This window comes from Linepithema humile, chromosome 1, assembly GCF_040581485.1.
Source record: "Linepithema humile isolate Giens D197 chromosome 1, Lhum_UNIL_v1.0, whole genome shotgun sequence".
NCBI lineage: Eukaryota > Metazoa > Arthropoda > Insecta > Hymenoptera > Formicidae > Linepithema > Linepithema humile.
The window spans coordinates 41,672,270-41,686,819 of NC_090128.1; the positions used below are offsets into that span (position 1 = coordinate 41,672,270).

Genomic DNA, 14,550 nt, shown 5'->3' on the forward strand with positions numbered 1-14,550 from the left:
ATCCATAAGCGGATCAGGAGAGAAAAAGAGAGGGACAAACAGAGACCACACAAGTTTGCCGACGATGCCAGTAGTGATATCAAATTATGTAACAATTATTATGTGCGCCGAACAATGATAAAGCCCAATCTACAATGTGCCTTTTGTTTTCTGCCTTTTTGCTTTTATGTAAAGGCGTATTTTTATTCGGAAATTCAGAAAGGAAAAATTGTAAATCACGGTGTTTCTTGACTCCATGCGACAAACGCATAAGAAGCAAAAATACGAACGGCAGAGAGCAAGAAGCGACACACAAGAAGCACATTGTAGATCAAGTCTAATACATCTGAAAAACACAATTCTTTTGCCCGTAAAAATGTTTGAAGAATAAGAACACAATGAGTAAATTAATTTCTTTTAGAGAAAAGTACATAATAAAAGTACATAATTCTACATACAAATGCGCTATATATGCAATAATCAATATAATAATACATTTATAATAAATCTAATTTAATTATGTCGACGTAGACATATATTTTGTATAGATTTTATAAAAAACGTTGATCGAATTTTTTAGTTTCGCCAATGTATACTTGAAACGATAAGCATACTTCATTGATGTCTCGGTTAAAGTGAAGGATGGATCCATCCTATACAACACTGATGACACGCACTCCGCGTTTGTGGTTCCCATTGGAAATTATTGCTTTTGTACGATGTCTGTATATATGTTATTTGAATTATTGTTTCATAAGATTTTTTATTCTTGTTTACACAATTCTCTAAAGCATATAGCTATGCAAGTATAAAGCGACGCGTATGTGTTACAAGTTATCATCGCGAATACTCGTGAGTTAAACGAGGTGATATGAATCGAGCTCAGCATTTGAACGAATTTAACAGATCAATTAATCTGCTCTGTCCTTTTATTACGTAAACGCTCGTCATGCGAGAAATGCATAAACATGCTCTATGCAAAGCGTAAACGCGTTATGTAGTTTTTGTCGAGTATGCATTCCGATATTATGATCAGCGCTTAATTTCGCACATAGATCAGACAAAGCTGAGATCAGCCAGATAACAAACTGTAGAGGCCTTTTTATGAGAAAAAATATGTGATATCACGTCTAGAGAAGTTCGGCTTTATTCGGCTTCCGATGCAAAATGTAATTATAAAGTGCGATATATATTTACTTAATTAAATAATATCATAACAACGTTAAATGTTAGACAAAGGCAATTGTATCGCATTCATTTTTAGAATTGTGCAATTGTTGCAAATTTATTGTCGAGTAATTGAGAAAATTCTAACAGTTGTATATTTGACGTCGTGAGATTCATGACGCTAATTAAATCGTTGCGCATCGCGATTTTCCGCTGATAAATACTCAAAGAGGTAGCGTGGACGTAAATATTATATAATTGTAAAGAAGATGAAGTTTCGCTGAATTAATTGAAACAAAATTTAATTTAACGCGTCGGACTGTAATTCGATTTAATTAAAAGTATTATTAACGTGGCACAATTTCCTTCATTTATAGTTACAAGAATTACGTATTCACGAAACAGACGTTGTAGTAACAATATAACATCTTCTTTCTTAATAAAATTCACTTCTCAATATATCTAAACATATACGGTTGCATTTAATTATACATAATTGGACTTCACGTACTTGTGATTTAATATGTTTATCAATTTATCATATCGTAAATTTAATAGCAACGTAGATTTATTAATTACAAAAGTGTACACGCATATAAAAAGGTTAATACTAATGCAATTATTTCGCGCCAATTGTATTTATATATTATAAGCGCTCCATCGTATCTTTATTGTCTGCTATTTTACCCATTTAATCACCCATTTTAATTTTAATCATAAATATGTCAAGTTTGTTCAAGTAGTGTCAAATTAAATATTTAACGGGATATAATAATATCTCATGATTGCTCATTATATTTTCATGATCAATTTACGATGATAGTTCATTTTAGATCTGCTTATGAACCGCACAATTGCTCGAATTATGCGAACAAGACAATGCACGGGACATTATAACGGCCTTGCAATTAGGACCTTGTATTATTTCCCTCGACGTTTACCTGAATTGGTGTTATTTCACAGCAATAGATATACGGTAAAAGAATATAAAAAGAGTTCCGTTTATTCGCTAGTTTCTTTAAGCATGCAAACGCGCGCGCGTGTAGATTTCCACGCGCAACGAAGCTATTATATAACGATTAATTTAATGCATCAATTTATGGTATTACTGTATTACAAGCGTAATGACAAAATTACACGGAAAAATTTCAAATAATATTGCTAAAAATGCATAAATCATAGTGCACTTCCGATAAGAATAAAAGTCAAATTTGCGAAATTATAACTTGCTTAATTATCAATAATTGTGGTATATAAAAAAATATATGAATTATAGTTATCGAAAATTAATTTCCAAAAAATGCTAAAAAAATAATTGTTTTATTTTAATTAAAATACTATTTGCACCATGCAGTCAAAATTTTCGGTATTCGATTAAGCAAAAAGAAATTATTTATAACACATTTTTTACGATAGCGTATTATAAATAATCGGTGACTAGCATTTGCGGTTCAATGTTAATGAACCGTTAAGTATGATGAAATCATAACAGAATATCGAGAAGACAATAAGGTGTCAATAATCGCGAATGTATCACGCATTTTCCAACACTAAGATAAAGACATATTATAACGTATTAATTTCTTGAGTGTACATTACTTTCACAATTGAACAGAATTGACGTTTGTATTTAGGACTTTGTGTTTCGCTTGACTTCTCTCGAACGACAATGCACGCGTATGGAATGAATAATGAATGCAGGACAGAAATGAAGAATGCTTCCGGCGAATCGCGGTTCGTTCAAACACAGTTAAAATTTTCCAGAGCTTCGTAAAAAAATACGGTGAAATAACAGAAAAAATGAAATAATTAACGAATCTTTAATATTACACATTTATCTCTTTTATAAATTTAACAATATCGATCAAATAATTTTTAAATGTTAGCTCTGTGCGATAGCGCATTGCTTTAAGATAAAGTATCAAATATCTTCGCATTCTTGATATTTTTAAATATCTGGTTAACGAATAACCAAACAAATTTTTCACCGGTGAAATATGTACAAACACAAAAAATAAAATAACTCCTATTGCGACCTCTTGCAATACGTCCTACACAGTGTGTGCATTCGAGACTTTTTTTATGGTAGCATATTTGTGACCTGAAGACGAAGGAATGTAGATTTTCTTGTTGTTGCCCGATGCTATAGTACATTTCAGGTGAGGCAAGGTGTAATCTGCGAAGTCCGGCTTACTCAAACAGGATTTGCTTGTACCTTTATGCACTGCATCCAGCAGTAATAGAAAATACTCAAATTTATTCGACATTTTTGGAACAGAAGCGGAAGAATCGTTCAATAAAAAATTTAATTTTTTTAATATAAAATAATTAATGTCATTACTAAAATAAATACCATTCAAATAGCTTATTAACAATAATAGCTAACCAAGCTTTAAATAAAAAAAGAAATTTTAGAAAGTGTGACACAAAGAAAAAATATGAAAAAATACTAAATATAATTGATTTGTGATAGTAAATATTGAAAACGAGAATATCCAGCAATAAATCCGGCAATAAAATTTTTTCGGATTGTAGCACAAAAATGCTGATATTTTGTAACTGACTTTTCCATATCAATTTACAGATTAAAAAATACTTTGCCTGCCTGTGTGTGATGCTTTCTCTTCCTTACTAAACTTTATTTTTGACAAAACATCATAATTTTTCTGCTAAAATCCAAAAAAAATTTTATTGTCGGTGGATGTTCTCACACTAATAAATTACAATAGTATAAGAAATTTAGGAAGGCATAAAAGTTAGATTTAGGAAAAACTTTCCTTTTTCACATCCATTTATAGATTAAACAGTATTGATGCTTTTTCCCTTCCTTAAAGAAACTTTATTTTTATGGTTTGACAAAATATCATTTTTGTGCTATAATCAGAAAAAAATTTATTGTCGGTAAATATTTAAAATAAATAAAATATTTTCGTACTTTCATCAATTAAGTACAATAGTACAAAAGGTTCAAGAAAATGTGAGTGTTAGGCTTAGAAAAAACCCTGTTGATCCCTTGTTAACAAATGAAAACCCCCGTTGTGTCTTGAGACTTGAACAAATTGGCCAAGAAAGAGATAACTAGAGAAATAGAAGAAAGATGGAAATAGAGGGAGAAGAAGAACACGAGACGCAGAACAGGATTCACTAAAGAAGAGAAGGGATGAGGCCTGAATTGTAGACCTCAACTCGCTGTGCTTTTGGCCTGAACGGTCAGTACGCGTTGAACTCAACATCGAAAAGCTTGGGAAGTTTCAAGAAGCATCACGAAAAGCGAGAGAAATTCTCACAAAGAAATGCATCACTGAATCACAAGTCGTGCAAGATTGTTAAAAAGACTTCGTGGAATGAATTATTACAAGGAGTATTTTTAGAATTCATGAGAGAAATTCTGTTGCTGACTAACTGCTGATAAATTTGTATTAGTGGCAATGATGCGACCGCGCGTTAGACTTTTTCGTCTTGTACAAGTGATTATGTTATCGCAAATATAACGACGTGGTCACAACGTCTACGCGTGCAACGATTGTTTGAAGTGTAGTGATTGAAAAGGGTGAATCAAGAAGGGTGTCTCACGTTGCTATCTAAACAAGTATGTGATAATTTAAAATAAGTGCACATCGCAGTTGAATGTAATTGCGTCAGTTATCGAATTAATATCAATAATCATTCGATATTATATTTTTTACATTTACAACAGCTTAATTCGTGATATTTCAATCTTTCTAAAGCATCTTTTTCATTTTATTACTAATATTAAAAATTGAAAATATTTTAAAAGCTAAATATCTAAAGCTTAAAATTTCTTGATCTCCGTCAAATGAATTAAATCAAGTCTATAAAAATAATAATGCATATAAATCATTTCTCTGTCAAAATTCACTCTAATCGCTAGAAAGTTTCCTCGCAATTTTATCGTACGAGATAAATTTATTTCGAACTACGCGGTGTTAAGTTTCCTGTGCGAAAAGAAAGACAAAAAAACGAAACAAACTATGATATGCTGCATGTTCTATTTTTAATGCGGTGGCGGTAACGGGCGGTATCACGCCTCTTTTAATTTAACTTTGTATAAGACCTCCAGTGACAATAAGAGAAAGAATGTACCCCCGATGATCTGTCGAGATTAACTCTCGGCGTCGCGGGGATACGTTTACACGCGACGTGTAACGATGCATGGCGTATCGCTTGCGGATGCATCAAAAGGGCGATCAAACATGCATTAAAAATTTGCATTTCAATTGTGCGGATCTGATGTGTTCTAAATTGCGAATTTTACGACAAACGCACGCAAATTGTGATATCACAAATTATTTTTTCTTAATATCCGTCGGAAATAATCGTTTGTCAATTTTTCAATAATTTTGGCTAATTATTTTTTTAGCATTTTATTAATTAATATTTAGATTAAACTCACAAAAATATAAAAATCTTCTAAAAATTATAAAACTGAACACAACAAAATAGTATGTGCGACATGCAGAATGTTTGCGAAAAACAAATGTGACAAAAACAACGATGACAAGTACGAGATTGCAACTATCGCTTACTTAAATTTTTATCGTCTTTTCCTACGATCTGGTGTTCTATATTTAACGCATCTCTTGAAGCGGGAGCGAAAATTGCATCCGCGAATACAACACACGATAATGTGTGCAGATAGAAAATTGTGCTTTTTGGGATACGCTCAAGTTTTCATCACAATCACATCTCTCGCAATGATTGCACTTTTCGTATTGAGTTGTCTGTTGTATTTCTTCGCAATTATGCCTCTCTCTACTATGACATTTTGTTATTTTGATTATTTAACAACACTGCTTGCGCGATAACATCAGCGAGTGAAGCGATTCCGTATCTTTCAATTATCCAAAATATATATAGTTACATCAATCAATATGTGTAATTACATCGGTTATTTTCATTATTGCAAATAACAATTTTCTCGGCAATTTCAGATAAATATCGTGATTTTTCATTTGTGAAATATCAAATTATGTAGTTAAAACTGCATTATAAAATAAAATAAATAAGTAAAATAAATGAATGACGTAATTAATCATGTGTGCCAATTAACTTCAGTGATCATAAGAATTAGCTGAAGGTCGCTAGTGTAAATTGCAGAAATTTTTCCTGCTTTTTCGCGTTAAATTATTTGTTTAAAATTCTGCCTTCTTTTAATTTAATCTCCTTTTTATTCCAATATGTCACTTCATTATTAAATCTTTTATTAATGTATAGCCTCGCATAAAAATATATCGATTGAATATTGAAAGATAAAAAACTAATAACATTCATATTTAAATAAAATGTATATTTATAATAGAACAAACAGAGTAAAGAAGTCAATAACTTTTGCAATAACCTAAAATACGAAATAAATGTAAAAAATTAACCAAAATAGCAGATATCACTGAGAATAAAAATCATTGAGTGCGTGTAAGGTGTGAAGATCTTCGACTTGACTTAATGGTGTGCGGAAGCGTAAATTAAGTCGACGACGAGTCTATTTTTGTTCGTGAATTTGGGAAACATCTCGCTACATTTGTTTTGCAAAAATAATAATAGGAATTTAACTTTCAACACACACACGCGCGCGCGCACACACACACACAAATCAATAAGCTCCTCAACTGCAACCTCCATGAATCATTCTCAAGACAAAGCAAAAAGATTGAGTCACGACAACTCCTTATTGAATGTACAAGATACTGCACTTTCTGTATTTCACTTATTGAATACTTGAATTATAATTTATATAAAAGAAAATTTAAAACAAATAATTCGACTCTGAAAGAGATTCGCAAATACGATAATTATTAAAGTTAAATAGAAAGATTTAAAAAACAGATCATTTTTTATCATAAAAATTTTGTGCATTTTTATATAAAGTTACATGAAAAATTAAAATGTTCTAAAAAATTAAAAAACTAATGAAAAGTGTATGTTTATGTATGTTTAATTATCATAGAGATTTCTTCACCTCAATGTATGTAGATTGATACGACATTATAATGTATTCTTTTTTAAATGTCATGCTTGAATAAAACAGAATTAATACTTCCTATTGACACATGAGAAACATTTTGTATAATTTATTATATTTAACTTTTTTTATATTTTTGCTATTTAATATTAACATAGGTAACTTAAATTGTTCAGCTTGTTCTTTCATATGTAAAATAAACTTTACCAAATCTTTCTTTTATCATTCACTTTAATAATCCACTCGCGAACATGTATAACGCACTTCAGAGATGTAAAGCTAACTTATACACTTATCCTTTATCTAAGGATAAATCATTCAATCACTCAAAACAAGACAATGAATCATTCAAGAAATGATATATGCACGATGTTTCGCTATTTTAATTAGCAATCTCGTTTATCGCAAAACGCGTTAAATTATTATCGTGGTTTCATATTCTATTAATTTACCGCAATCTAATCTGCAGTTTTCCATGGCTCGTAAAAGGGGAATATAAAAAAAGCAATTGTAATATTGCGATTACGTTTTTGCAATAACATTATCACTCATTAGTTCCTCCATTGTTTACCGAGTTTAATATCTGACGTTTAAGAACTGACGTTTGTCGATTTCACATAAAAGTAGCGCGATGCCGTACGGAAAACAGTACTTTATTAGCAAACGTTATTATGTTGAGAAATATTGAAATTTTACAGCTTGACATTTGAATAAGTAATATTATCCCGTAAAAAGAAAAGAAAAAAAGATTATCTCTAAACAAGATGTCAATATTTATGATATAACGAAAGGAAAAATTAGTTTCAAAAAATTTTCTTACGTGGAATATCCGTATGAATTTGAATACATCCTGCATAAATACTCAAAGAAAGAAAGAAAAACCCAGTTTGTGCAAAACATTGCAAAAATCTCATGTAACGCGTAAATTTTGCTTGCCGTATTTGGAAAATCCCGCGAGCAAATTAGCGCGTGTAGGACTTTCGATATCTAAGTGCGATATAGCTTAAACGATATTATGTACACAGTAGTTTTGGGAGGCTATAAAACACATATCCTAGAACAATCAGTCAACGTCGTATTGTTATTGACGCAAATGGCGCAGGGTTAAACGAGCATGAGAGAGCCTGGATAGACGACGGTATCATGTCGATTAATCGAGCGCGCGCGTACGAGGGGAACACATAACCGGTGTCACATAAACGGAAATGATGTATTTGCATATGCATACATGTAAAAATTACGAAGGCCATGGGAGAACAATACCGCGAGGTCCTCGATCTGATTCTTTTTGTACTTGCGTTTTATTAAGGTCGATATATTGCGATAAGAGTCTCGCGCGAGATAATCGTCAGGTATGATTGTTAGGAAATAAATAATAGAATAATTATACAAGAAACAAAGAAAAAAAAAAGTGATAAATTAACGTTTTGCGGACGCATGTCGGGAATATTCCCGAAAACGTACTTTCATCATTTTGAACGCGGAAAATTCTCAGACGCTCGTCGCCGGTCGTTTGTTTATATGCGTATAAAAACGCAATCGATCACCGCACAAAATGTTATGATTGGAATGTATATTTGAGACTATTATCTTGTCTATCCTCAGTACAGTAACCGTTGTCCCAGGTGGTACTCGCCCTACAAAGTTATTTCGTTCGCGAAAAATTCAGAAATAATATAGGAATAAAAAGATTAAATAAAGTATAATTTTAATAAAATAGATTAAATCAATTGAGTGAAAAAAAGCTAGTACGATAAAGAATACCGTGACGAAATTCGTGGATATATATAGATATTTTCAATGATCACAAAGTTTTTTCAAGAATTCAATATCTTCTCTTAATGTCTTAAAAATGTCAAATATCAATAAAGCAAGATAATTTTTAAATAAAAAAGGCAAGATCATCTTTTCTCTGAGTTTTTCTCTGTACCCATTTTTTCTCAATTATCGCTTTATTATTTACTGTGAAATTATATATTATAAATGTTTTCTTTTAAAAGATTGAATATATAATTATTTTTATATGATTTTTAAGTGCGCATCTCTCTCTATAACAAGTTTTCTAGATGGATAAAAAATATATTATAAATTCAATTTCAGTAAACAACAATGGCTTCGAGATCGGAAGCTTCATGCATAGAAGCCGCCGAAACCGAAGAGAGTAGAAAAGAGTAAGCATATTATTTCCTTATTTGATTTGTAATGCATCTTTCCATCAACATTTTTTCTTTTAATAATTTTAGGAAAACCCCTAGATTCGGCAGATTACTGTTAAGGTTTCTAGCAATTTACTGGCGAAGCTTTGTCGTGGTGTTGTGGCCGTTAATTCTGACTCCGATACTATTGGTTGAAAGTGAAAAAGTACGTTTTTTTTTCCATATGCCAATATTGATATTTAGTTAAATAAACGAAATGCACGCATCTTATTGTACATCAAAACGAAAGATTAATCACGCATAAATTAATACATTTGTACGCGCGGATTTTAATTGGAACCGAATCGAAAGAATTAAAGGATTATTCTTTTCTTTTCGAGCGCAGTATATAGCGATGAAATGTTTATACATCGTCGCATTAATGGCGCTGTTTTGGGTGACTGAAGTTCTGCCGTTACCGGTCACAGGCATGATTCCGGTGGTTCTGTATCCGCTGATGGACATCATGTCTACCAACGACACCTGCTTGTGCTACATGAACGACACCACAATGATGTTCCTGGGCAGTTTAGTGATAGCGGTGGTCATCGAAAATTCTGGATTACACATGCGAATAGCGTTGCTCATCATCAAGACTATTGGCTGTAGTCATCGAAGGTACCTCCTTCCTTTTCGTTTTACCGCTTTATATCATAACATTTTCAATTTTTTAAATTCACTCGTGGGACTCGTCATTAAATATCAATATATTCGCAACATAATATGATGTAGCGTTATATTTTTATATCTTTGAGCAAAATTTTACGTCATCTTCCATCTTTAGATTGACTTTCGGCCTATTTTTCGTGACGATGTTCATCTCAATGTGGATCTCGAATACCGCCGCCACAGCTATGATGATACCCATAATGGAAACCGTTCTCGTGGAGCTCGAAGCGGTGAGTTTCTTTTTTCTTTTTTTAAACCTTCAGATTTGGGAACGAGGCAGTCGTACTAATCAGTATTCCAAATTGATTTTAGCAAGGACTCGGACAGATGTTTACCCAAAGCGAAGAAGCGATCGAAGAGGACGGGGAAACGTAAGTGTTTATCACTGTTTTCTTCTCTCATCTTTGATTTTCTAGATACTTTATAATATATAAAAATTCCGCAAATATAAATATACTCGTGTATATTTCATATATCTTTTTGCTATTTTTTAGATCCAAAAGACCGACGCACAGTACTATGGTGTACTATCTCGTTGCGGCCTATGCGTCCAGTCTCGGTGGTATCGGCACCATTGTCGGAAGCGGTACAAATTTAACACTGAAAGGCTTTTTGGAAAAGTACGTGCACAAATAGTGCCAATTCTCAATAATATGCGTCGCGACATCTTCAAATAGAGACATTTGTAGCGCAAGGAGGAAGATTGGACATATACATGTATTTACACATGTACTATATCAATAATTTCGCAAATTTGTAATCCCAATCTTTCAGTTAATTCTTTTTCACAGTATACTTTACATTGCTGATAGAATCATATTATGCTTATAACGTTTGCAATGTTTACCGCCATTTCCAGGCGATTTCCGACCAGCCCCGGCATAAATTTCGCTTCTTGGATGCTGTATTCAGTGCCGCCCATGCTACTCATGGGTATCTTAACATGGTTGTGGCTGCAGATTATGTATATGGGTCTCTTCAGACCGAAAAGCAAAGACGCTCGTGCTATCGATATTGGACAACAGGGCGAACGAGTCGCGGCGGCGGTTATTGAGAAGAAATACAAGGAACTCGGACCGATCTCATGGCACGAATTCTCCGTAGGTGTCTTATTTATCCTCGTGGTGCTTCTCTGGTTCTTCAGGAGCCCCGGATTTATGAATGGCTGGGCATTTTATATCACCAACTTGTGAGTATCTATGCCACTATGAGAAATACGTTTTCGTTTTTTCCAGGATTAGACTTGATTCGATATTTCCGAATTTTATAATCGGAATAACAGAAAATAACGAAGATTAATTTTAAATAATTTTGCAATCATTTCACGGGTACGATTTCTTTAATAACATAATTTTCTAAACTCGACAAGTACGTATACAAGTTAATCCGAAACGTAATCAAAGTAACGAAGGACAAAATAATTGAAATTTCACAATTCGCAGACCTGTCAAGGACTCGACTGCAGCCATATTCGTGACAATATTGTTTTTCATCATTCCGTCCAAGCTAGACTTTCGAAACGCATTCAACAAGGATGCGCGTAAGCGACCCACGAAACCGTCACCCGGTCTGATAACATGGAAAATAATAAATGAGAAAATGCACTGGAGTCTGATATTCGTGTTGGGTGGCGGATTCGCAATTTCGGCGGGTAGCACTACATCTGGATTGTCGCAAATGCTCGGTAAATCATTAATAGGACTGGAAAAAATTAATGTAGTGGCGATACTACTGATTGTCTGCCTTTTCGCCGAAAACGTGACGGAATTGACTGCCAATGTAGCCGTCGCGAATATTATACTGCCTGTATTAGCGGAAATGGTGAGTACAGAGAAATCATTGGCAATTTTTATCACTGATTAATCAAATTTGTCAAAATTCATGTTGTAATGCAACGCGGTACCCTTTTATAAATTACTTATAACGAAAAAAAGACAATAGAATATTAAAAAATGTAATTTTACAATATTTTCCTTTCTTTATTTTCAGTGTGTGGCCATCAAAATACATCCCCTGTACCTAATGCTACCCGCGGCTCTCTGCTGCTCATTCTCGTTCCACCTGCCAGTCGGCACTCCACCGAACGCGATTGCCAGCGCGGCAGGACATATAAGGACGAAAGATTTTGTAATCGCCGGTATCGGGCCCAGCATTATTACGCTTCTTGTTACCGCGATCGCGTTTCCCACATGGGGTACATATGTATTTAATCTATTCGAGTTTCCTAGATGGGCTACGTAACATTACTTATTATAATTTAAGGCTCCTGGGTAGTCACCGCAGCCATATTAGATTCGTGACGTCAGAAGCGAGAAATGACACGCCGAGAATTCTTGCGTGCCATTTCTAAATAAAATGATAATTTAACAAAGTAACACTCTGGATCGCTTTAAGACACCTGTAAAATTGTCCGAAAACTATGCTTTTTCCTTGACAGGTTATAAACAATTGTTAAATCAACAGTGAAACGAAGCCTAATTATGCGAGAAAACACACGGTTGACAGCTGTCTGTATGAGTAGAAAATTCTCCTTCTACGTTGGGCTTTCCCTGCTAATCTTAGTTTTCGGATAATTTTACAGGTTTCATGAACACGTCACATATCACAGTACTAACATTTAACGAATATTAATGAAATGGCACGCAAGAATAAATTGGGTAGTCAACATGTCATTTTTTCACGCCTAATAGTTCATCGATTCTCCACCTAAGACGCTGCATAAGAATTTCTGTCATATGGACATGTCGATAACGGTACTAAGCTATATATATTCTGTATTTATCGCGTTTATTTTTTTGTAAACAAATTTTTAAATTATAAATTAACATTTTGTATGTTATTCAGTAATTTACTTTTATCGAATCAATTGATTAGGTCAAACTGTTACACTATTTATTTATACGATAAATCGACTGGGTAAATTCGACTAGGTTTTTATTCCTACCACAATTATGTCGCTACTGTCAACGCGGAGTTCACGGCTGCGGGACCAGGAGCCTTAACATTAATTTATACTTCGTTCCACCAAAGTGTGAAGAACGCTTCCACAACGACAAAAATCCTTGCATAACAATTTATTGAATATTTGTTCATTAAACATAAATTTATAAACTCTAAAGACATACAATGTTTTAAGTAACAATTTTATATCATAGCGAATCAATTTTTTCTGAAAATGCACGTTAAAAGATTGCGAATTGAAACTGTGTCTTGTGTGTTCATAACATTATCATAAAATTGCCAGGTGATAACGAGTCCATTGTATAATATTTTTAGAATAATTTGGAACAATAGTGATATTTATTTTTCATTTCATGTTAAATATAACAGTAAAGATAATTTTTAAATGAAAAATCAGAAATCAGGTTTCCATTGTTACATTTGTCTCATTAATCACTATCCACTATTTATATTAATAAAAAAATTCATTAACATATATTTATTTGAATACACTAAGAAAGTATGTTCCTTTAAGAGGAATGTACATTGAAATAGACATTAAATCCCAATGATAATGTCAGTTATCAGTCATTTCATCTTATCTTCTGAACTACCTTTTTTATTCAATTATAATAGTATTAAATATTTGCTTTGCAACATTCGTTATCAAGTGATAACTTTTCCACAATGTAATGTAAAAGATTAAGAAACAATATTGACAATAAATATTGCTAATTTTTTTATATCACCATTTTTCTTAAAATATCTTATACTTATATATAACAAAATGTGTGATACATTTTGTACCCGGTAATGCACAAAAATTGAAGAAAAATCTCATTTTGATGTATTCCGAAAATCGTAAAAAAAAAAAATAATTTTTCTGAAAATACACGATATCTAAAATACACGACAAAGGCTACACCTCATATTAATGCAAAGTAATAATAGCTATATTATATAATAGATAAATCTGTATTATATATCTTACTCACCATCCATGCCGGAATCATGATTGATGCTTTGCACTTCTTCCGCCATTTCGCCGATAGCTTATAACGACTCTCAATAAATAAGTTCACAGACACTTGTTTTCACACAAATGCGTTAATAACACTTCACTGAATTGTTGTGATTTCCAAAAAAAATCCGCGAAATACAGCAGAAACTCGCGAAACAGAATAGATAAACAGGATAGTCAAATAAGAACATAACCTATAAAATATCGCGTTCTATTAGAAACACTTGCGTAATGTATGTAGCATAAGAATGTATTATAATAATAGAATTTATCACTGCGTCCGTTTTACAACGATTAACACTAATAAATTCGCGATATTTTCCGTACTTTAATCAATATTACCTCTTAATTTTATCACCAATTTTTCCGTCAAAACATGATAACCGAAGATCTGACCGTATCGGGGCAGCACTGAGCAGCAGTGTGGCCAAATTTAAGACACAAGAAGCAAGTAGCATGAATAGAGGGCGTATTGCGCACATGCGCATCATCTAAAATTTTAGCCAGCTCAAATCAAATGATTCGGGTCTCGACTAGTGGTTTGAATTTTAGTTAAAAATATTGTGAGTTTTTTGCATTTTAAATCTCTGATTACACTG

The 14,550-nt window shown here is 32.8% G+C and overlaps 2 protein-coding genes across 3 annotated transcripts in view; one reads left to right on the plus strand and one right to left on the minus strand.

Annotated features, from left to right (window-relative positions):
• PIG-S (phosphatidylinositol glycan anchor biosynthesis class S) overlaps nt 1-14,477 on the minus strand; it is a 19,574-nt gene extending 5,097 nt beyond the window's left edge. Inside the window, exon 1 of the mRNA XM_012369435.2 lies at nt 13,926-14,477. Within this exon, the coding sequence (XP_012224858.1) occupies nt 13,926-13,971 (46 nt within the window). The 5' untranslated portion in view covers nt 13,972-14,477. The remainder of the gene's footprint in view (nt 1-13,925) is intronic.
• LOC105673654 (protein I'm not dead yet-like) lies at nt 4,321-13,678 on the plus strand. 2 transcript variants are annotated; one of them, XM_012369430.2, is made up of 10 exons: nt 4,321-4,735; nt 9,227-9,297; nt 9,370-9,487; nt 9,668-9,939; nt 10,106-10,220; nt 10,303-10,361; nt 10,485-10,610; nt 10,850-11,179; nt 11,433-11,811; nt 11,980-13,678. In XM_012369430.2, exons 2-10 carry the CDS (start codon nt 9,236-9,238, stop codon nt 12,229-12,231), a joined length of 1,713 nt encoding a protein of 570 aa, XP_012224853.1. In that variant the 5' UTR covers nt 4,321-4,735; nt 9,227-9,235; the 3' UTR covers nt 12,232-13,678. The 2 variants fall into 2 exon arrangements, with proteins under 2 accessions (XP_012224853.1, XP_012224854.1); XM_012369431.2 differs by lacking the exon at nt 4,321-4,735 and adding an exon at nt 4,837-9,021.
• Nucleotides 14,478-14,550: the final 73 nt, after the last annotated feature.